Source organism: Gorilla gorilla, chromosome 2 (genome assembly GCF_029281585.2).
Source record: "Gorilla gorilla gorilla isolate KB3781 chromosome 2, NHGRI_mGorGor1-v2.1_pri, whole genome shotgun sequence".
NCBI lineage: Eukaryota > Metazoa > Chordata > Mammalia > Primates > Hominidae > Gorilla > Gorilla gorilla.
The window spans coordinates 65,796,824-65,821,153 of record NC_086017.1 but is presented as its reverse complement, the minus strand read 5'-3'; the positions used below and the strand labels follow the sequence as shown (position 1 = coordinate 65,821,153).

Sequence of the window (24,330 nt, the reverse complement as noted above, 5' to 3'; positions counted from 1 at the left end):
AGTCAGACCCCATGCTTGCTCACACACCCCTCATCACTCCATGCTTGGCTTGCCCTTGGCGGGCATGGGATCTGAGGTGGTAGTGTGAGCCAAGCACAGCCTGCTGGGTCGAGTGGGTTGAACGAACCCACTTTGCTTGTGGGCTCAAGCAAAACCCAAGCAGGGGTGTGGCTGGCCACAGAGGTTTCCAGCTGGTGGAGGAACACCCTAAGGATCCTGTGACACTGTTATTTATAAAGCACTCACTGTGTGCCAGGAACTATTTTAAGAGCCTTAGGTTTATTAAATCATTTCATGTCCCCATCCCCTAATGAGATAACTTGACTAGGGTTACAGACTTGGTAAGGGATGCCACTGCAATAAGAATGCAGCTGACCTGGCAACAAAGTCCTTGATCTTGGACATCTTACTGCACTGCCTCTTGGCCCCCTTGGTCACATATGATTCAACCATTTTATCAGGCTGAACAAGGAATAGGAACATCTTCCTGAAGGAGGGTTTTGCTAGTGGGGCCTGATGCTACAAGGTGGAGGCTAAAATTGTCTTTCCCTCCAGGACGTTCTACTTCTCAAGTTTTCAAATCTGGACACTCCCTTTGACACCTTTCTTTTAGCTATCTTATGCTATGTTATCATGTTCTTGGTGTGTCCTGCTGGCCTGGTAAATGACAAATGTTGTCTTTTTTAAGTATGTTGGCGTTGTGAGATTTAACTGAGGGTGGCTTTGTCTCTGGGCCCTTGTGTAGCCCCAAGCACCACAGAGGAGGTGGAAGACACAATGCGCGATGGTGCTCACCGCAGGGGAGCAAGGACCATCGGTAGGGAGAGGAGGAAGAATAAAGCAAGGAGGGAAGCCAAGATGGAAAGTGTGGGGATGTGGGCTTGGGCATCCTGCTGCATGGCTTTGACAAGGATTTATGCAGTTGACCATGATCAAAACTAGTAGCCAAACAGCTGGGCTGTTCTTGAGAGGCTGCCACAAGGTGCAAAAGTCCACGAGATCTGGCTTATCCTGGAGCTAAGTTTTCAGACCTTGCTCTGGCTTCTGGCTCTTCGCTGGGAGGAGAGTTAGGTTCAAGTTGCCACAGCAGGCCAGATCCTTTCTCTTCCTGGAAAGGATATCATGCTCATGACATTTAGCACATTTATGCTTGCTATAAAAAAAAATCCTTAGAATATTTATGAAAGCTTCCTAAAATTTATAGCTTTGCTGGAGTACTGAATGGTATTTACAAGCTTCAAAAAAAAAAAAAGAAATAATCTCAGTGGTTACAAGTAAAAGCTTCTATTATTGGAAATTCTGCATGCAATGTGCATTGTCAGCTTCCGTCGTGTGTGTGTGGCCCATCTACTTGAGCAGTCATTTCAGGATCCCAGCTTACTTACCTATGGCTGTCATGAGCTTCCTGCAATGCTTCCATTAGGATAACCTGCTAGGAATGTAACACATCTCATTATTAAGGAGAGTGTAAGTGGGAGCTAAATGTGTGACATAAAGCATTCAATAATGCATTCCAAAGTCCATTGTTTGAGGTATTTGGAATACTTGCTGTTCTGAAATGGGTAACAAGACACTAAATATGAGTGCACAATATTGCACAAGACATGATTACATTCTTCTTACTGTAAGCTAAGAGTGAAAGAGTGAGCATGCTGCGGTCTGTTCTAAACATTTTACCAGTACTAACTCATCAACCCCTCACAATCACCCTATGAGTTAGATACAGTTATTGTTTTCATTGTATATGTGAGGAAACTTAGGCACAAAGGTTAAGAAGCTTGCCCACGGCCACACAGCTAGAAATGGCAGACTTCTGATGGGAGCCCAGGCAGTCTGCTTCCAAGGTTTAGCCACTGCTGTCCCTAGAAGATTCATATGGCTGAGAAATAGTCTTTCATGGGATTGCGCCATTTTACACTTGCAGTTAAACATGCATCTACTTATTTGTCCAAGAGAAATGAATGCATATATCCACAAAAAGACTGGTATAAGAATGTTCATTGCAACTTTATTCTTAACAGTAAAAGAAAATGAAACAGCCCAAATATCCATTAACAAGGAAATAGCTAATCAAATTATAGTGTATTCATATAATGGAATAGTACTCAGCAATAAGCAATGAACTATAATACAAACAACAATATGAATAATAAATCTCAAACCTTTATGCTAAGCAAAAGATGACAGGTACAAAAGGTTAGGTACCATATGATTCCATGTATATAAAGTTCAAGAGTAAACAAAAGAAATCCATATAAATAAAGATTAGAATAGTGATCACTTCTGGGAAGAGGGAAGGGCCATGAGGCAGGGTGATGGCAATGCTCTATATTTTGATTGATCAAAAACCTTTGACTTGTACACTTAATATATGTGCATCTTCATGTGTATATTTATACCCCACTTACACACACACACACACACACACACAAACACACCCCCATACAGTATACATTGAAGATCCCATTTCCTCCCAAACCTATTCCCTTCTTCAGTCATGACCACTGTTTTTATAGACTGGTGTGGAGTTTCCAGGAGTTTCCATTTATATGCATGTGTGTCTATATACATCCAAATAGCCATTCCTATTTTAACATAAATAAGATCAGACTATATGTATTATTTATATTTCTGCTACCTGCTTTTTTGAGTAACAACATATCCTGAAGGCTTTTCCATCTCCATACTTCATTTTGCCTTAATCTTTTTAGCGAGCCTGATTTTATATTATAAATATACTTAATTTCTTCAGTTTCCTTCTGATGGATGATTAGGCAATTTTCAAATTTTTACTTTTACAATTGTAATGGAAATGTTTATATATATTATTTATATATATATATTTGTGCACATGTGCAAGCACTTTTGTAGGCTGTTTTACTAGAAGAAGGGTTTACTTGGGCAAAAGGAAGGCATGCTTTGGTGGAAATTGCCAAATTGATTTCCAAAAATACTTTTGTTAATTATACTCCTCCTGATCAATATGAGAGAGCTAGATTCCTGCATTCTTTCCAACAATGAATATTACCAATCTTTAAAAGTTTTCGAAAGCAGATGGGTAAAAAAGTGGCATCTTTTTGTTTCTATTGAGATTTTAAAATAAGTTTTGATTTTCTCCTTGTTTTGCAAATATGCATATGCCCTTGGACAAACATATGCATCTCCTGTCCTGCACTCCTAGCTATGTAATTCTAGAGGTCTCAGAGTCTGACACGTTCTCACCAGCAAGTTAGAAAACACTTTATTCTTAGAATTTGACAGATAATTCTAGTGAAAATGGCAAGATTCAGTTCTCTCTGACATGCTTTCTTAATTTGGTAGTCATTGTTGACCTTGAACCTGTTGGAAATTTTTAATTTAATTCAAATTCCTTGATGGCAACTGAATTTTGAATAGTGACATCCCTTGACTTATGAAACTGGTAAATTTAAATTAAACATTGAAAACTAACCTTACCACTATATTTTCCAAATACTTCTTTTACCATAATTGTTTTTATCTTTTTAAGATTTGCATTTTGCATGTATTCGTAATGCTGTTTTTTTTTTTTTTTCTGGAGAAAAAATTCACCCCAAAGAAACCTTCTTTTTTTTTTTTAAATACTGGAGCAACTCAGTCTCTCGCAGAGCCTTGCCAAGTGGTTGGGGGTTTGGCAAAGAGTGATACTTGCTTCTGGGGCAGGATAGTAAGAAGGCATTGCAGTCTCCACGACCAGGGGCCTTACCTTCTAGATTGTGGAGACATTTGAAAGCTGTACTGAATTTAGCACTTTGATTCATTCAGTGTGGGTGTACTTCTGCAGGTAGGGGAAGATGTGGAGACTGATAGGTCACTTATAGATTTTATTCTTACAAATGCTGAAGTTGTTGCTAGCAAAAATCACTGTGGTCATTTTTTCACTGAGCATCTGTGAGGGCATTTTCTCTTCTCTAAGAGATCTAGTATTTTTAAATTTCATGACTCCTCTGCCTGTATCCCTTATAAATTGCCATTTTAACATGTGTTTCAGGTAGCCTTAGGGCTTCCCTGAGAAACACTTGAGAGAGGGGTTATCTGGTAGTGAGGCTCTGCTCACCTATTCCACCCCACTTCTTGCTTCTTTCCTACCCATGCCAGAGAAATCCTTCTTTTCCCTTTTGACTTTCAAGTAAGCATTAAGTAAAAGAAAGGCTTCAACTGCTGGAAATATCTGTGAAAACTGTGGAACTACTTCAGGAGAATGTGGACACTATATGTAGCTATTGACAGTTTCATGAACAAAGACAAGATGATCATTCTCATCCACCTTGCTCTGCATCTCTCTAATTGGCCCAAATCCTAAGCAGTGCCATTCAAAACCCAACTTTCCATTTTCAGTCTCTGGTGTCTTAAGTAAGGGAGTGTTTAAAGGAATGGCTGGAGATAAGCCTCCATCATAATGTCAAAACTAGAGTACCCCATTTTTCTCAGACACTCATTCTTTTTTTTTTTTTTTTTTTTTTTTTTTGAGATGGAGTTTCACTCTGTCACCCAGGCTGGAGTGCAGTGGTGCGATCTTGGCTCACTGCAACCTCTGCCTCCCGGGTTCACGCCGTTCTCCTGCCTCAGCCTCCCGAGTACCTGGGACTACAGGTGCCTGCCACCATGCCTGGCTATTTTTTTGTTTGTTTGTTTGTATTTTTAGTAGAGATGGGGTTTCACCATGTTAGCCAGGATGGTCTCGATCTCCCGACCTCATGATCTGCCCACCTTGGCCTCCCAAAGTGCTGGGATTACAGGTGTGAGCCACCGTGCCCAGCCGCCACTCTTTCTTAATTCAGGAAAGCTTTAAGGGACACGTGGGTTTAGAATATGCTTTTTTCTTTGGGATTGGAAAAACATTGCAGTATCCCTGAAAGTAAGGTCGCTGTGTTCAGACTGCTCCAAGAACTTTGTGGGAGTTCTTTCACTGTGCAAATGATATTTGTAATAATAATCTGTATTTGTCACCCATACTTGGGGCAGGGGGACTTTTAGCAGTTGGTTCTATTTAACACCGTATTCTAAAGTAATAAGATTATTTCTTTTTAAAAGTACCCTCTAATTAAACAATCGCATTAATCATCCTGACCTCTCCATAACATCCTGTTACTGAGCTCTGGCCTTATTTCCTAAGGAACTGGAAAATGTGCCTGCCTTAGGTTAGCATGGGCTTTGGAAATACTGTGTCCTCATTCAATTAGAAAGCAAGAGGGCATTCTTAACATCTTTATACTAACCAAAAGATAATTTCCTCAAAGTGGATTAGCATGCAAGTTTGACTTGGTGGCTTCACGTATGTATGTTGCTGTATCAGGTAAAAATGGAGAAATATTGGACAAAAATTAATGCAACTCAAAGACTAAGGAGATGGTTATTCTATCATACTTTATGTCCTCTTAATAAGTGCTACCAATAATATTTAAATCATGGCCTCTGTTAGTGTAAATATTCATAAGAAGACAAAGTGTTCAGAGTATATGAGTTCAGAATATATATATATATATATATATATATTGTGTGTGTGTGTGTGTGTGTGTGTTTTAGAGATGGGGCCTTGCTATGTTGCACAGGGTGGACTCTAACTCCTGGGCTCAAGCGATCCTCCTGCGTCAGACTTCCGAGTAGCTGGGACTACAGGCATGAGCCACTGCACCCTCGGACTGTTTTTATTAGCAAGGAGTACACTGTTAGTACTAGATAATATTATTCTACTAACTAAACAATGCTCTTGTGCTTCATTTGCTTGGAATGGGAGAGAGTGGGGGGTACATAATTTATGAGGACTAGAAATAAGAGTTTCTTGCGGAGAGCAGTTTTCATTTGATTTTAATTGTTTCAATTTCACGTTTGCTGTTTATCATCTAGTTCTCATCTTGTTTACATTTTCAAAAGAGCAGTGATTCTCAGTATGTTTTTTACTGAGTCAGGGCTCAGTAACAGTGGTTGACCTGGCAATGCTGTGGTATGGGGGAAAGGGATCTGAAAGGACCCCAAATGATTCTGCTGCTCGTCCCTCCTCTTGTGTCAATGCTCCCGAGCCCTCCGTACTGCCCTCCTACCTCCTCATGTGTTGGATTAGACTTATGACAGCTGCTGTGGACATGGTTGCCTAAATCTGTGGAATGTTTTGCCAAAAGCTGCTGGTGCAATAGTACACATTAAGCTTATAATTCCCATTGTTGTTTTCTTGAACCCATTCTTTATCTTTAGTCTTTTACTCACTTGATCACTTTATGATTTTGCACTTTGACATCCTGTAGATTCATTAAGAAGTTTTACTACAAGCCCCAGAGCTTTATTTAACATTATGATTAGCCAAACTGTTATTGTGTTTGAGCTAAGTGATGACAATGTATTTGATTGGAGCCTCATAATTGTTATTTTAAAATCAAAGTAATGGATTATGATCTCAGAATAAGAACATGATCCAAAAGAATAATAATAATAATTAGAACAGCAACCAATTAGAAGAAAATAAATGCCGTATCATGGACCAGAGGCCCTATGAGCCTGGGCCCTGCCTACCTGTGCAGTCCCATCTCCACCCACATCCACCCTTCCCTGGATTAGCCTCACTGCAGCCTTCCAGTTTCTTCTTTCCTGTCTTGGAAATTACACGCATTGTTCTCTCTACTTGGGAGCTCTGCCACTGGTGTTTCTCTTGGTTAGCTCCTTGTAGTCTCACCCACAGTCTCACTTTGCTAGGGAGGCTTTCCCTGGCCACAGCATCTAAAGTCATCTCCTTCCACTCCACCACCTGTCCACACATGCACATCACTGTCTCTCACAGCATGCTATTTGTTTCCTTCAACATTAAGAAACCTAAGTTGTGTTTCCTTGGTACTTGTCCATCTTGCCCACTGGCCTCTAAGCTCCATGAGAGTGAAGATTATACCTGCCCCATTTGCCACTGCAACCCCAGTGCCGTCGTGGGACCTGGTATTAAGTGGATGCTCAATACATATTTGTAGTTGAATGAATGGATTATTCAGAAGTATCATCTTTTTCCCGAGCCCTTATCCAGATAGCCTATACTTAGTACTTCCTGAATCTATTTGTGATAACATATGATCTTCCAGTGGTAGAATTAACCAAGCTCTGCTGACTTTTCTCAGGCATATGAAAGATCAGAATAAGAAGGTGGCCAACCTCAAGCACAATCAACAGTTGGAAAAGAAGAAAAATGCTCAGTTACTAGAAGAAGTGCGCAGGCGAGAAGACAGCATGGCTGACAACTCACAGCATTTGCAGGTAAGCACAGGCTTCTCTTCTTAATCGCTAAATAACTAGAGATGGACTCTCTCAGAAATGTCACCATTGGTGCCAGAAAATATGCACAGAAATGGTGGACTTTGCCTTTGCCCTGGGTCTAGCACTAACAAGGAACCCAGTAGGTCTTTCCCAGGGAGGGTCATCATTTTCAGAATGGTGGCCATGAAAAGCCGATTACAGTAGAGCCTAGAAATACAAGGCAGAGTCTTTTGGTTCCTGTACCTCACCTCAAAAGGTAAGGGCTGCATTTGTATAGTTGGCAAGAAACTTAAAACATAGAAATGTCTTCCTTTTCCATTTATATTTAAATTGTTTTGGGAATAGAAGAAGGCAAATATGTGTGTATTATCACAGAAGGTATTTGGGTGAGGATACATTCAGCTGATCCCAGACAGTTTACAAAACCAGTTGTGTTTTGTTCAAGACTGCGAGGCTCAGACACAGATCATTATTCTGTCTTCTGTGTGAATATAGTTATCTTTCAATGGACAGCCATATCTTAGAAACAAACCAACTCACTGGAAACACCAATTTTTCCTCATTAACCACCCTTATTTTTGGCCAAGGAGTGCTCCCCATGTACTCAATAAAACATTCAAGCTAAAACAGGGCATTTGCTTTGAAGTTTCTTTATTTATTCCAGTGTGCCTTTAAACAGAGCAGTTCAAGTTGGCCGGAGTTCATGTTAAATTTTGGTTATTAATTAGTGTCTTTCTCCAGTTATATATTAGGTTTCCTCCTTGGAGATAGGAGAAGTTAGATAATTTCAATATGTACTCATAGTTCATCTTTTTAATTGGCCAAAAGAGAAATCAATAATTATTCCAGTGTAGGAAATACAAGGAAATACCTTGCATAGAGCATGGCACATGGGGACTAGTTAGTCAATATTAGGTATTTTTTTTTTTCCTTTCTCTGTGTCCTAGACATGCCTTCTGGTGTCACTGAAGGCCCTTTACATTGATGCTTGATTTGGAGTGTTCACTGAATAGTGAGACAATAGTAGGTGGGCCCAAAACTTTTTTTTTTCTTTTTGAGATGGAGTCTCCCCCTGTCGCCCAGACTGGAGAGCAGTGGCGCGATCTTGGGTCACTGCAAGCTCCACCTCCCGGGTTCACACCATTCTCGTGCCTCAACCTACCGAGTAGCTGGGACTACAGGCGCCTGCCACCATGCCCGGCTAATTTTTTTGTATTTTTAGTAGAGACGGGGTTTCACTGTGTTAGCCAGGATGGTCTCCATCTCGTGACCTCATGATCCGCCCGCCTCGGCCTCCCAAAGTGCTGGGATTACAGGTGTGAACCACTGCACCTGTCCAGGTGGGCCCAGAACTTTAAAGAGGACCTGACCTTAGGGCTCACCTTGCTATGGTGTATTATTCCATAAAACAAGGATAATAATTGCATCTGCTCCAGAGTAGTTGTGAGAGTTAAAGAGTCAAGGCATATAAATAATTTAGAATTCTACTTGGGTACAGACCATGCCCAAAATAAGCGTTCATGACTAATGGTTGTTATAATAACAAGGAAAAGGCAAATGAAACATTAAAAATGATTTGTTTACTATATGCAGAGGTATTTCTACAGTTCTAATCTGATATACAATGAGCATCAAAGTTTTTGTCTTTTCTATGTATAGTAATTTCTTCTTTTCTGAGGACACATATAGTTATGGAAATTAATGTCTTGTTTTGGCCCATGAACTTTTGTATAGCAATATTTTCATAAGAGGCCTTGATAACTACCTCATAACCTCTTCATAAAAGATAGCATGGTCTGGAATTGCTTAGTTGCATTCCTGACCACCCCAAATAAAGGATAGCATTTGAAATGCAATAAAAAGTAATCACGATTAATTTTGATGAAAATGTCTCTGGTTAAGGTTAATAGAGAGTAAACCTCCCACTTTCCTGGATTGTTAGGCAGATGTGCTCAGATGTAGTAATTACTGCCAAAACTTTCTGGAGGCACTTGCCTTTTTTAATATTGCTATTGTTTTGAGCATTTCCTGTTTACAAGTTAGCCTGTTAAGCTTTAAGTGTCAGTCAGCTGGGATTTAGCTTGGCTGGTTGGTTGTTGTGGCATTGGCACCTGTTAATTTTGATTTATTCTACACAAGCATTTGGTAACAATTGGATACACTGGCTTCATGATTTCAACCAACCCAACAGGTATTATATCCAGAAAAATATCATGTAGAGTATTGCCTACAACAATAATAGCTAGTGGATCAGGCTTCAAAGAAGAGCACCAAGAGATTCAACTAGTTGGTATGAAAGTCAGAAACAAGGTTGAATGAAGATAGAGTGACTATGCTTTTTATTGTTCAAACCAGAACACAAAAGGCAATAGACAAAACCTGCGTCACCTCAGTCAAACCTGGATATATAGCACAGTACGAAATATTTTACAAATCCAGTCTTCTTTATTTCATAAGTTTATAGTTTTCCGACAAAAATTGCCAACTCAAATGCCTTCAGGGTCTAGGCTTTTAACATAAGAAACAGGCTTGTGTGTAGGAAAAATAATGATGTCTGGTTCTTTCTGCCTGTTTTTTATTGTTTATTTTTGGTAGAGATGTGTCAGTTAGCAATTGCCATAATAATGCTGTGCTGTGCAACAAATCACCCAAAACGCAGTGGCTTTTTAGTACCAATAGTTTATTCTTACAGATCTGCAGGTTGACTAACTGGCCCAGCTGCTCTAGGGTGGGTTTGGCTGGGCACTTCTACTCACTGCACATCTGTCGTGGTGCCTGGGGCAGCTCTGTTACACGTGTTCATTCTGAGGCCAGGTGTCAGCAAACCAGGGAAAACTAATGACAGTTGCTGAGGCACAAGAGAATGAGCAAAAACATACTAGGCCTCATAAGGCCTACTCTTGAACTGATATTGTGATTTTCACCCTTGGCATTGGCCCAAAGCAAAGCACATGACCAAGTCACAGATTGGAAAAGTACACTCTACTCACAAAGACAAAAATGTACGGGAGTAGATACGAGGAGAGGTGGAGAATTGAGGCCAATCATTCAGTCTATCAAAAGAGACAAGCCCTGGAGAAATATTTCTCTATTATAAGAAAAATAGCATATGCATAATGAAAAATTTCAGCTGTAGGTGGCCTTAGTGTGTGGATATAATTGAGGGTGGTGGGGAGCTATAGGGAACTCAAGAACCCTTACTCATCTAAGGGAGTAGTGGCCGCTAAGCTCTGGTTGAACACTGCTGTAAAGGTGGGCCTAGGGTGGTGGGACCTCCGATTATCCAAGACAGTCCATAAAATGGGAATTTGTATGTGAAATCTATAGATTTTAGAAAGTTAGTTGAATTTTTAAACACTCTGGGATCCTGTGAAGCACATGTGCACATGAGTTGCCCATTGGCTTGTGGCCTCTGCTGCATGGCCTGGCACTCTGATCCCAGTGGGTCTACATAGTGTAAATAAAGTGACTAAGAATACACCCTAGTTAGCCGAACTTGACTCATTGGAAAGAGGTGGCAGTTTAGTATTTGTCCTGAGTCTCAATTTTGTTTGAAGATACCTTGAATTATTGTTTCTCAGAGGAAATCACCACAATCTACAGGAATAGGGAATGTTCTTGATTTAGCTTCTCAAATCATTTTTTTGGAGCATTGACAAGGAGAACAGGAAGGGAAGGATGCAGAACCGTGGAGTTGAACTGGCCAGTGTTCAAATACTGGCCCTTATTATTATTAGCTTAGGGCCTTGAGTATGGCAGAGAATCTCTCTGACCCTTACTTTTTTCATCTGTAAATGGGGATTACAATCTTTACCTCCCTGGGTGGGTTAAATAAAATAAGGTTTATGAAAGAATCTAGCACAGTACCTGACATATGTGGACTTCAGTTACTAGAGTTTTCTCCCAGAGAGACTGATAATGAGCTTTTAGTCATAGAAGACAGTGACCATTGGGAGTATCAACCAACAAATTCTTTGCAACTATTTTACACTGATGAGTAATACAGATATAGAACACACACCAGTAAATGGAAATTCCCAATAAAGCATTAAAAAAACATTTTGGGCAATAAGGAGGAAAATTAAAACATTCTTCAAGTTAATGTTGAATTGTGTGTGAAAGGTGGATGTGAAAGATCGTGATTTTCTTGTATAATTCTGTAGAGCTTTTCCCAGAACACAGATTATTGGGCATGATATTTATGTCTGACCTTGGAGCTTTGGGCTTCTGTGTGTCCCATCAGAGCCCACATGGAGGTTTTTCAACAAGGTGTCTTTCCAGAGATTCACACTAAATCGTCATTTCCAGAATGGGATGCCTTTTTTTTTATTTTTTTATTTTTATTTATTTTTTTCTTTTTAAAGCTCTAGCTATTTCTCGCTGAGTAAATATACCAATTTGAAACCCCAGTGGATATCCTTGTAGATTTTGGCTGCATTTTTCTGTCTGTAGCTTATCGAGTTAATAAACTAACTTTCTAAAAAATGCACAAGCCAATGTTTTATGCTCCTTTTCTGTTATATGTCTGCAGAATTCTCTTCAATTTATTGCCTGAAAACTAAAGTCTGTTCTTGTGTGCTTCCGTTTCCAAATTATAGGTTCCCAGGGAACCGTAAAGTTTCTTCTCTGCCCGTGGTTAAACCCAAGTGTGATCATTTTAAAAAGCAAATGAATGTTCTCATTTATTCTTGTCCTTTTAATAGAATTCTAAAAAAAAGCTAGAAAGGCAATTTTATTTTTTAATTTGTGCAACCCTGTACAGCCAATATCTTTTTTCGAAGGGGACTTCCTTTACTTTCCTCCTCCAATTAGAGTTGGAATCAGCTAACAGAGGAAGTGTAACAAACAACATAAACCTCAAAAATGCATAGCTTTCAGCAAAACATATAGTTCATTATGGAGTTCCCAAGGTTTGCTAAGTTGTTTCTTTGCGGAAGGACGTGTATATCTTAAGCAGCAATTTTTTAAGCTTCATATCTAAATGTTCATCTCTCCAAGCCACTAAGTTACATTCATTTCTTTTTCAATTCCGTGAGCTTAAAATTGTTACTTTAAATGTGATCTATGTTCATGTGTTATGGTACACTTACCTAAGTACTGCCATTAGAAGAAACCTGACCAGCAGAGTTAAGAGATCCATCATTGTCAAAATGAGTTTATTTAGTTCCTAGTTTTCCATGGCTGTTTGGTAGGCATGGTGTAGAGTGATTTAGGGAGGCTTCATTTCAGCCATCATTTTCAACATATGGAAAAGATGAGAAAGGTCATCCTAACCCAGGTTTAAAAGAGAATCCACATTTGTTTAAATTTTTATTAGAATTTAACATCATGATTTGTTTTTAATGCTGTGAAGTGTTTTATTTATTTGTTTTGCAGTTTTCTACCTTGATGGGTAGAGATTGGGAAGTTCCATTAAGTTATGGATAAATCCTATCACATTGTTGAAATGTGAACTGACCCTCATCTAATTTTTTCAGACTCTGTTCATGGTTTCAGATGAAGAGAAATACTCAAGTATTTGTTAGTCTACAGAGGACAAGGAATGTTGACGAGTAGGACTGAGGGTCAGCACAGAAGTGCTTTCTTTCCTTGGGGATTTATTTTGACATTTGTTTTTCTTTCACATTATAATCCTCCACGAGCCAAAAAAACGACTTTTGCTATAGCAGGCCCCTGTAGGCAGTCTCAGAAAATCTTATTTGACAATCAGTTTTAGGTAGCCTTGAGTTAAAATCATTACTCTTTGTAGTAACTCATAGACTGTCAGGGGCAACAAGACATCCTGTGCAATGTATTTGGGAACTAACTATTTGTTAGAAATGTTCCAAGAAGCCAAGTGCAATCGTGTAAATAAAACAGTTATATGTGGAGTTTTTCTTCTTTCCTCCCACTAAAGTATGACTTGTTTTTCCAAATGTGCAGTAACTTGCATATTTCTTCTGAGAAACATCTTCTGCTTTTTCCTGTGGATTTCTGACCTAATCCTCCACTTCATATAGCCTTTCTGTACAAACACAATGTATTTCTATGGAAAAGGGAGGTTTACTCTTAATCAAGTGTTGCCTAAGCTACCTACTAAATTACCTCCTGAAGACAGAGTGGGGTTCATTATTCTTTTCCAAAGGGTTTTCAGGTTTCACTCCATTAGTGGCTCTTCAGCAGTCCTTGGCAAAGTGAATGTTTGTTTGCCAAAGGCTGAAGATCCTGCTGAATGAAATGCAACATATTTCTCAAATGTAATCATTGTTATTATGGGGGTAGAGTTTGAAATGACAAGCCATGGGGTGGGGGTTTTGGAAAAAGAAATCTTGCTTGAATGGTATAGTCATCTCTTATTTATTTTGAGGGGGCTTTCTAAGCAAACTCACACTATTTTTTAGACGTTATCCTATTTTGTGGCTTTTGGTCCCTGAAATAGAAATCAATAAGGGAAAATCAATAAGTGTCATCCTTTTGTGAGCTCCAGTGAAAACTAGAAGCAGACGTGGATCCTTTCCTAAAAGAAATGCTGTGCTCAGTTCTAGAGAGAGAGGAGGGCTGGGCTTGTAGAGTCTGTCTTGCCTTTGTTTACCCCTGACTCTGATCTATGGGCTTATTTTGAGGTGAAGCTTGGACTATAAACTGGAGACCCCATTTTTGTATGTTCACTAAAACCACTGCTGATGATTCGTTTAGTCAATAATAAAACAAGCCCATCTAAGCCAGAGTCCTGTGTGCTTTCTAAAATGCTTTCGTGGGGTGATCTTCATGCTGGATCCTTTTTCTGGCCTTGAGGATTGGTAGGACCAGTTTATCTATCTTTATTTTATAGATGAGGAAACTGAGAGTCAGACAATTGTTCAGTGACTGGTCTGCAGTCGTGAGTCTCATTGAAGATAAAGCCTTAAGGAGGTACCAAAAGCTTGAGAGTTCTTCCTGTGAAGATTAGACCAAGCCTCAGCTTTCGTACACTGAAAAAAAAAAACGCTTCCTCAGGCAAAAGACTCGGAACCAGAATCATGCTTCAAAAGCCACTGGGAAGGGAGACCTCTGAGGTGTGTGTTTGGGAGCATCTATATCTTCTATTCTATTTCACTCCATAACACGTGCAGTATCATTTTCAAAGTAAATACGGTGAAGGCATTACTGAAGAACCCATACATTGAAAGCAAAAGGACTGGGAGAAGAAAAAAATTCTGACAGCATACCTTCTTACTTTTTCCAAGGTAGAATTTATGTAATAACTCACACACAGGACTTGTGTAATCCCTAGGGTGCAATCGTGTTCAACATGCATCAAAAGGGCCAGTCTAGTTAAACCAGCTCTCCCTGGCCAGGATAATTACCTCAGGTTTACCCTGAGTTATCGCTACCAGAGGTTAGTCAGGGGGGCACCTGCAAATTACAGTGCATGACACGCTGACATCAATAACCTCTTTCCAATAGCTCAAATAGATGCTGGTATTTCAGCACATCACTGCCCAAGGCAGAGACCTGGGCATGGTTAACTTCTAAAAATGTTAACTTTGACTTATGGCTTGTCCAAAGCATTGCCAAACTATATATTCAAACACTCCAGATTAGGGAAATGACAATCAATGACATAGGCAATGATTTAGATGGAAATCTTGCAAAAGGAAAATACAACTATTAAATCAGTTCCTGTTCACTTAATCGTCTGTCCTGCAATACACATTTGGGAAGTTGGTAACTTGAATTCATGACACTTTTAATTTCTTCTCTGCTATTACACTTTCCCTCTACATCTTATTTATGTTGCCTGGAAAAAGCCCTACAAGGTTTGAGCAATCATAAGTTTTTCTTACTAGAAAGGACCTTAGACTTCATTTAATACAAGCTCCTTGTTTTGCCAATGAAGGAAGTAGGGCCCAGCAAAGACAAATGACCTGCCCACGATCCTAGAGGGAGTTATTGGCAGAGGGGAGACCAGATCCCAAGCCTTCTGCATCCTTGCCCAGTGCCATTTGTGCAACCCACTGGTCCCATAAGGTAAGACTACCTTTGGTAGGATTTGAATGGTTAAAATCTTCAAGCTTATACCTAAGGCTTGTGCCCCTCAGCATTGGGTATTAGATTGAGCATCTAAAATTATATAAAATTAGTTAGTTATTGTGAATAAACTAAGCTTTATGTATATTTTATAACAGGATATTCTATCATTTCCTGTGCCTCTCTTATGTCTTTAAAACTAGGGTAACTAAAGAAGTAGTAAATCGGTGGTGGAGATAATTACTGTGAGAACAGACTACAGAGTTTAGGACTCTTTAGATAATAAATAAAAATTAGTTTAAGTTATTTATATCTTTAGCATTTTTCTCCATCCATGAAAGAATGTCACCCATAAAGAGAGTCAGGAAGTATCTTGTGATGGAAAACAAGTGTGGATATTTTAGAAAATTCAACCAAAAGAATAATAGCTGCTTTTTATTGAACAATGAGTTAGGCCAAGGAAAATGTTTTCAGTTGTGTTCCCTGGGAAATTGAGACTCTGAGATGAACATGCAAGAAGTTTATTGAGGGTACTCTCAGAAAGGGAGGGAAGCGGGATTAGGCACAGGGAAAAGTCAAACTGTAATGTAGTTGCAGCAAAGGCCGTAGCAGTCCCTATCAGTTGCTCTGGAGCTGAGATAGCCATTTGGAGGGCTGTTGACTCTAATTGAGTCAATAGAGGTGGGCAATGCCAGGAGAAGGGTGTAATCTTAGACAAGGCAGCTCTCAGGGAAAGCACATCCCTGGCACTTGGAGACTGAGTGTCTTGGTCCTGAAGGGGCATCAGGGCAGTGCATCTACAGGTACACGCAACTGATCCCAAGACAAGTCTTACCCACCCAGCTTAATAATTCTTTTCAATATTAGCAGCCATTAAAAAAAGCAATCATAGTTGGCCAAGTTGCTGTGTACACACAATGAATTGTTTAATTGTCCCAACAAACTAATGAAGATGTTACTATCTTTGAAACCATTTTACAGATGAGAAGATTGAGACTTAGTGATGTTAAGCAAGAGAAAGAGCCGATGCTGTTTCTCAGGTCTCAATCATAAACTGGACACCTTTCTTTCTCTTGAGTGGAACTGCTTCTTTGCATGCCTTTTATTGGGCACAGTAACTGTATCAACAGTGAAGATGCTGGTCAGGCCCCTCCAAAAACATAGAAAAATTAGGTGGCATAAACTTGGGTAACGGGGTTTTGCATGGATTTTATGGAAAGGGATTAAGCTTTATTTTAAGTAGTGAGTTAGACTTAAATGCTTCTTAAATGTGTATAAGGCTCTGCCTTCAGTTCATCAAGCATTCCCAGCGATGTTTTTTGAGGACTCTTTTGTGTGCTAGGCACTGTGCAACCTACTGAGATGTAACAACAAGTAAGACAAAATTCCTTACATTTGAATATCTCAAGATCTTTTCTTCTGACTAAAGATGTCCTCCCCCCAGCATTTGATTTGCAGTAGCTTCTGAAAGTAAACCAGAACATGCATTACTGGGCTGCTGCGTGCTCTGAGACAGAAGAGCATTTGAAAGAGGTAACAATGAAGTTGTGGCTGCAGCTGGACTCCTGGCTCTTGTGCGCTAGAACAGAAGCTTCTGGAAGGCCTTTTGGACCTCAGGTCATCCGTGGGGCCCTGAGCTTCTGAGTTGGTGAGAGACGAATGTATCAAGCAGGAAGTGAGGGGATCTGGGTTTTAGTCTAGGCTCAAGTGATTTTTTTTTTTTTCTCTAAGCCTCAGTTTTCTCATCTACAAAAGACGGGCTTGTATTGAAGTAAGGCCCTTTCAACTCTGAAATCCTGGGGTCTGGGGACTAATCGAAGGGTGCATATATGCGGTGATTTAAAAGCACCTTCCAAGGCGGGGAGGCTCATGGGCCAACTAGTGAGGCTGCTGCCAAAATAGAACATGCAGGTCAGGAGCAGGGATGTCCTCCCGTTGGGAATCTGGGGAAGTGAGTCTTCTTGGCACCATCCTGGTAATATAGAATACCTGGCTTTAAATCTAAGTCACTCTAAGAACTCTCTCTGTTTTCCATCTGGAGTGCAGGGTCTGCCATTTTGAGAATTTCATAGTGTGCACTAACACATTTTGTTTTCTTTAGAGCAATCAGTTATAATAATACATCCACCAATTGTTACTTTTTTGGTGCAAGATGGATTAGAACTCTGACAGTCTGGACACAAGATACACAGTGCAGGAACTTCTCAGAATGGAGCCACCTGGCTTACAGACATTTCTCAAGGGAAGGAACTATGTGGCTTTAAAATGTAATTGTTTGTGAAGTAGATTATTGTTTTAATAAGCCACTATGTCAGCAGGGGCTATTTTTCTCCTAATTGTGCAGGTCATAGTGAGCTGTGGGAAAATAGAATAGAGACTAATTTGACTAAAAGAGGGTTGATATAATCTAGATTCACATTTTACAAAACATGTTTATCAGAGTGATGGTTCTATGGAATACTATAAGGAAAAGGGGTTTCATTTGTCAAATGCCTCTGGAAAATAATACATATTCTTTTAGGTTAAGAATACTGTGCATATTAACATGTTAAAGGCTCTGAGAAGTCCTGCAGTCAAAAGAAATGTTTGATATTCTTCAATCCAGAATTTCTCTGAATCACTTGACAAAGGGAGCCCTTTTCTTTCCCACTAGAGCATTTATTAACATTGCAAAGTATTAGCATTTTATGGAACTTGGGCAAATGCCGATTTAGGCAATTCTTAGTGATGATAACTGACATATGCAATTACTTCTTGGATTAGAGTTTGAGATTGGTCAAATTCTGCGGTGATACTTTATTAAGCATAATATTGTCTTTGCTGAATCAAAATTCACCTGGATTGCCCCTGCCACTTTGTTGAAAAACAGCTCTGTTATAATGATTAACCAAGAAAATTCTAATCCTAATGTACTTTTAAAAAATTGTACCTCATTAAGAAAGCTGATATGAAGCAAATTGAAAAATGTTTATGAAAGGTACAGTAATATTTTCATCTATTATTTCTTGATCCCAGAATCCACATTGATTTCTAATTACAAGCTCACATTATGCTATACTCCAAATCCAAATCTGATAAATTTTTTTTTAAAAAATTGATGACTGTTTTGGGGGAAGGTGTGGAAATATTTCCAGGTTTAAAATATAAAATTGAAATTTTTAAGTATCCATTGTTAATTGTAACTTGGATGCAATTTTACCTTTTTTTCTGCTAAGGCAACATGGAATATAGTGCTCTAGGCTCATGTTATGCTGTCAAAGTCAATTATATGGGTTGAAAATGAAGCACAGAGCGTCCCTGTGTCATTACCAGCAGACTTGTTTTTATTTTGGTTGTACTTTTTTTGCTGTGAAAGGATCCTTATAAGAAATTAGAAAACCGCACATTTAAAAATGTTAACTGTTAAACAATATAACCTTGAGTGTACATCTCCTAGGTGCCTGGGTCTGTTCAGACATGGGCCTGTGATTTCTGAATGAACTGCACCTCTCTTAACCTGACTTAATGACGGCTTTACCTTTTACTCATCTTGCAAGGTTATTTTCCTCCTAGTGGAAATGAGAGATTAAGGTCGTTCTTGACTGTTGCTTGGTTCACCAGAATAAAGTTTCACTTCACAGGAATTACCACATGTACGTTAGAGTCCAGTGGTTGAGACCAGGGTAGTAGTTAGAATGAGATCATAGTTAGCTATGAAGTCTGGGAGATATATGGCAGTTGGGCAAGGACATTCTTTTCTGTAATGTTTTTAATTCTCAAAGCTTATTGTTTCCCATATAAAAATAAGGACATAGCTCTATATTTTAAATGCTTCTGAAATGAAAGTTTTAATCTATTCATTCATTCCACAGCCATCATGTTGGGGTCTGAAAGAACCTCTTGGCTTTTCGAGGCTGGGTTCTTGCTTCTCTCTCATGCCCTGTCTAATGAACAGACAGAACCATGAAGACCTAATCATAAGACATACTAGGAAATGTGGGTGTAGGGCTTTTTGGTAGATTGGACTAAGCAGCACTACAAGTTTAAAACATGAACCTTCTAAGTAAAGGCAGCTTGAGTTTTTCCACCCAAGTCAGCTCCTGCAGCATTGCTGGGGCTCCCTGCATGTGTTTCTAGGCTAAGAGCTAGGCCTCTATCCCTGGCTCTGATGACCCCTTCTTCCCATCATTTATGAGTCAGTAAATATAATCTCATGTACCCAAACATAAGCCACCCTGAATACAAACTCATCTACTATTTCTCAAGGAGAAATTTTCAAGTTTCAATATAGAAACTTACAGAGATATAGATAAAATAATCAAGATGTCTACTTATGACATTTATATTATCAATTAAGTTACATTCAAAATCATTTATTACACAACATGTGCTTTTTTTTACTCTTGTATTTCATGGAACAATGTCACCTGAACTCTTCACAAGCCTCCTCTGCCTAACAGTCAGTGACCCCCCTGGAGGTGCTTTTCCGTCATCTGGTGCAGCCTTCCCTGCACCTTGTCTTCCCCTCTGAGAGGTTTGACCCCAGTACCTTAGGAACCCATGTGTGACCCAGTAGCTGGAGTCTTGCACAAAGCCACAGCCATCTACTCACAGATCATTAGCTTGTTTTACAGGTTTTGAGTAGGTGTGAATGTTTTTTATCTCTTTACCAGGCCGGGCTGTAATTGCTTTTTTCTTTTGTTTTGTTTTTGAGACGGAGTCTCACTCTGTCATCCAGGCTAGAGTGCAGTAGTGTGATCTTGGCTCACTGCAACCTCCGCCTCCCAGGTTCAAGTGATTCGCCTGTCTCAGACTCCCAAGTAGCTGGGATTAGAGGCCTGAGCCTGGCTCATCTACTAACTGGCTAATTTTTGTATTTTTAGTAGAGACAAGGTTTCACCATGTTGGCCAGGCTGGTCTCAAACTCCTGACGTCAAGTGATCTGCCCCACTTGGCCTCCCAAAATGCTGGAATTACAGGCGTGAGCCACTGTGCCCGGCCTGTAATTGCTTTTCTAAGGGATGTTTTTACCACGCGGGTTAAGATCATTGGCTTCTGTGTTGACTCCCGATGCTGTCACTTACTAGCTGTGTGTTGTGCAACAAGTTTGTTAAGTTTCGGGTGATGGTAGTACTTGCCTCCTGGTGTTGTGTGGTCATTTAGAAAACAGCATCCAGCACAGAGTAAATGCAGGTTGATGCCATGATGATGTTGCTAGGATGCTGATGATGTCATGTTGTTTTTCAGCATTTACACTGGTGAGGGCGCTGTAAAGACCTTACTTACCATAGCCTATAGCACCGTGTGCCATTGGCCCTGGCTCTCTTTGGGACCCCCTGTTGTCCTCCCATTGTTTCCCTCACTGACTGCTCCAGCACTCCAGTCTCCAAACCCTCCCTGCTCTTGGAACAAGCTGGTCCCTTGGCTAGAAGGTTCTTTCTTCAGGTATGTGTGTGAGTTACTTCTTCATTTCATGTAGGTTTCTGCTGCCATGTCATTTTCTCAGACAGGCTTTCTCTGAATGCTCTTTCTAATTAATAGTTCTTGTCTTTCTTTATGTTTCTGTCTTTATTTTTCTTCATCACTTATATCACAGCCTAAAATAATAATGTACAATTATTTGTATACTTATCTGTCTTTCCCATGAGCGCATAGGCACTTTGTCCATCATCCCTCCTCCTAGAATGTAGGACTATCTTACGTATCCAAAACAGAGTTGGCCCATGGTAGACATTCAATAAATACTTTTTGACTAACTGAATACATGAGTTATTATAAGTGAGCAGAGTTGCAAATAAGCTTCCATAGCAGCTCTGAGGATTGGTAGTGGCTTCTCAGCATGCAGGAGAGAAGGACTGAGGCTGTATCTGTGAGGGAAGAGAAGAGTGCCAACGCCAATCAGCCCATGCAGGGGGCTCGGGAGAGAGCAGGAGTGTGTGTTCTGCCTGAGACTCAATGGAGACCTCCTTCAAAGTGAGGACCTGTGTCTTTTCAGTGCCTGATAGGTAATAAGATAATTACTATTAATTATTCATAAAATGAGATGCATGAATAACTGAATAATCAGATAGGCTAACCATGAATAAAGAATGCACTATCTAGATTTTGTCATGAAGTTTGTTTGAACAGAGATTTTCTGCAAGAGGCATTCTTGTTGGCATTTGAAGATGTGCATTATTGTTGAGCTACCCTAGCTGTTTTTCATTTCTCCTTGAAGTTGCAGAGGGCACCTTCCTCATTAGAAGCTGCTTGGAATGGCTGTCTGGAGAGTGGGGAGGGCAACGTAACAAAGGGGCCAGAGGAAACCTAATTTCCACCCTGTCCTCAGAGCAATGGCCTTGTGTGGCAGGCACCCTGTATGCACACATGTAGGGCACATGGCCTGCAGACTGGAAAAATTTTCAGAAAGGTGGCAAAATGAGCCGGCAGGTTCTCAGAGCAACTTTTTCTTCATATTTTGGTTCTCTAAGTGAAGCCATACTTTTTCTGAGTGTTTAGATCTTGACCAATAGCAATTATGTGAGCAAGGAATTTTCTCACTAGCCAAGAGTTTGTTCATTGTCTAATTGACAGATGGATGGAGTAATTGAGCTATTCAGCAAATGCACAGTGGTCACCTGCTGTGTGCCGGGCTCCATGCAGGGAACACTAAACCTGTGTAAGCACTAGGACTACGTCACAGCCACCATCTTCAATAGTCTAGTTTTTGGCACTCACACTTCAAATGAATGTTTTCCTTCTCAGCTATCACCCCGTGGAACTCATATTCACTTCCCAGCATGGCGACTATTACTCAAAAGCTTTCTGGAACTCCTCTGGCCACCTTGAAAGCCATGCAAGATATCTTACTCTTTTGTAATCACATGTTCTTACCTAAAACCCAGCATTTCCTATTTTGATCAGCAACCTTATTCTCCAGACTTGGTTCTAAAAAACATGTGGCTATAAAGTTATGCTTCTGGCAGGGTACTGTGCCTAACTCTGAAGATGGTTCCAAAGCTGTTTCCCAAAATGTCATGGAGTAAAGGCTACATCTTTGGAGTAGGTCACAGCCTCCAAGGTCACTGCTTAGAATGGGGATTATGTGCACAGAGATGGGAACAGTCTGGCATGTTTTGTAACCTTATCTTTTTTTCCCCCAGACCGCATGATTTTTTTATTTGAAATGAAGCAAGCTAATTTTTAAGCATCATATAAATAATATACTGATTGGGTTTTGAACTTTTCAAATGGCTCCTTCTATACTGCAGAAAATTCAAAGTCATTTGTAATCACAAAAAAACTTCATATTGCCAAAATTATGTAGACATTGTGGATGATGTTGATTCCTTAAAGGCCTAAATTATCCAGAAATTTCCTGAGTTCTTCCCAATTTTTTTTCTTTGTCTAGATCTGGATGTTGTTTCTTTTCCATTCCCCATTTTAGAAGGGAGGCTGCATATCAGTGGCCATCTCTTTTCATTCTTCAGTCTAGAGTTACGTAGGCCTGGAATCCATTCCTTCTTCTAGCACTTCACAGCTGTGTGATTTTGAGATTGCTTACTCTTGCTATGCCTCAGTTTTCTTATCTTTAAAATGGGGATAAGAAGACTAGCTACCTCATCAGTTTGTATGAATCAGTGACCTCTCAATGTAAAGTCATTGTCACAGTTCTTTATGCATGGGAGTGTACTCTGGAAATGACAGTCACAATTACTGTTGTCATCATTATCATTACTACACCTAGCATTGACCAAATATTCAGTCATATTCTGATGCGTTTTAAATCGAAACTCCTAGGGTTAAACTGTATTGAAGATTTGCATGCCTGTTCTGATACTTTTGCACTGATTGGGAGAAAAATGCAAGATTTATGTCTTTGTATACTTTTTCCCGGCATCATAAATTTTTAGAACTTTTCTTAATGTTTGGCAGCTAGCCATACCCTCATTGAGCACACATGCACATATGGTATATATGCGTGTATATAGATATATATACACATATGCATATCCATTTTCAAATGGTTTTATTTTCTTGCCATGAAACATCATGGCCTCCTTAATTTTGCTTGCTAGAGTTAGATGGCTGTATTTTCCACCTCTAAATTAAAAACCCAAAGAATTTGACACATAGGCACCAAAGTGGCCACTGACTTCACACAGACAGATACTTGAGACAGAAAGCCCTTTCTTCTTTGTGCTCACTTGGTGTCTGGCTTCACCTGGTTGGGTAAAGTGAACTATGCGTAGGTTGAGCTAAATATGGCCTTGCATACCCACGCACTGGAGGTGGGCAAAGGGTTCCCGTAAATCGAGAGGCTGGACACCGTCTCCAGTCCGGAGGCCACATGAGTGAGGTGACTGAGGAGGAAATGGCACGGCTCCTGTGGCCACGCGGTTTGCCTGCAGTTGGTTTGAGCCACATAGAGCTCTCCAAACGGACTTTGACGGCTACTTGGTTGATTTGATTGATGCTATGGGGAGGCAGGATCCGTGAAGAGTATTTATAAAGCCCTGCACATATAGGCTGCAAAGGCAGCCACAAAACCAAGCTAAACACAAATTTTAGCCATGAAATAAATTTTAGAAACACTGTATACTTCCCTGTTGGTTTAAGTGCATACAGGTATCGTTATTCTTTCTTCTCATGGCTGAAGAATTGTGTTTGCTATCTTTATTGTTGCTTAAATTTTGCAATTAAAACTTGACTTACCAAAACCCATGTACAGCTGTTTCAATGAGAATTTAAGATTCTTTTCTTTGGTTTCATTTTTGCACAGGGGGTAGGCTTTCTCACTTCTAAGCCCAAAGGTTGGCATTTGAGATTGGGCATGGTTACTTTCTTTATTCTCTCTGTTTTTTTTTTTTTTTTTGAGACAAAGTCTTGCTCTTTCACCCAGGTTGGAGTGCAGTGGCGCGATCTCTACTCACTGCAGCCTCCACCTCCCAGGTTCAAGCTATTCTCCTGCCTCAGCCTCTCGAGTAGGTGGCATTACAGGCACTCACCACCATGCCTAGTTAATTTTTGTAGTTTTAGTAGAGGCAAGGTTTCACCTTGTTGGCTAGGCTGGTCTCAAACTCCTGACCTCAAGTGATCCACCCACCTTGGCCTCCGAAAGTGTTGCGATTA

At 40.0% G+C, this 24,330-nt stretch overlaps 1 protein-coding gene across 6 annotated transcripts in view; it reads left to right on the top strand.

Moving 5' to 3' along the window:
- ERC2 (ELKS/RAB6-interacting/CAST family member 2) overlaps positions 1-24,330 on the top strand; it is a 971,230-nt gene that overhangs the window by 514,903 nt on the left and 431,997 nt on the right. For all 6 annotated transcript variants that reach the window (XM_055383002.2, XM_055383001.2, XM_055383000.2 and 3 more), the window contains one exon: positions 7,116-7,251. In XM_055383002.2, coding sequence (XP_055238977.2) covers positions 7,116-7,251 — 136 coding nt within the window. The remainder of the gene's footprint in view (positions 1-7,115; positions 7,252-24,330) is intronic.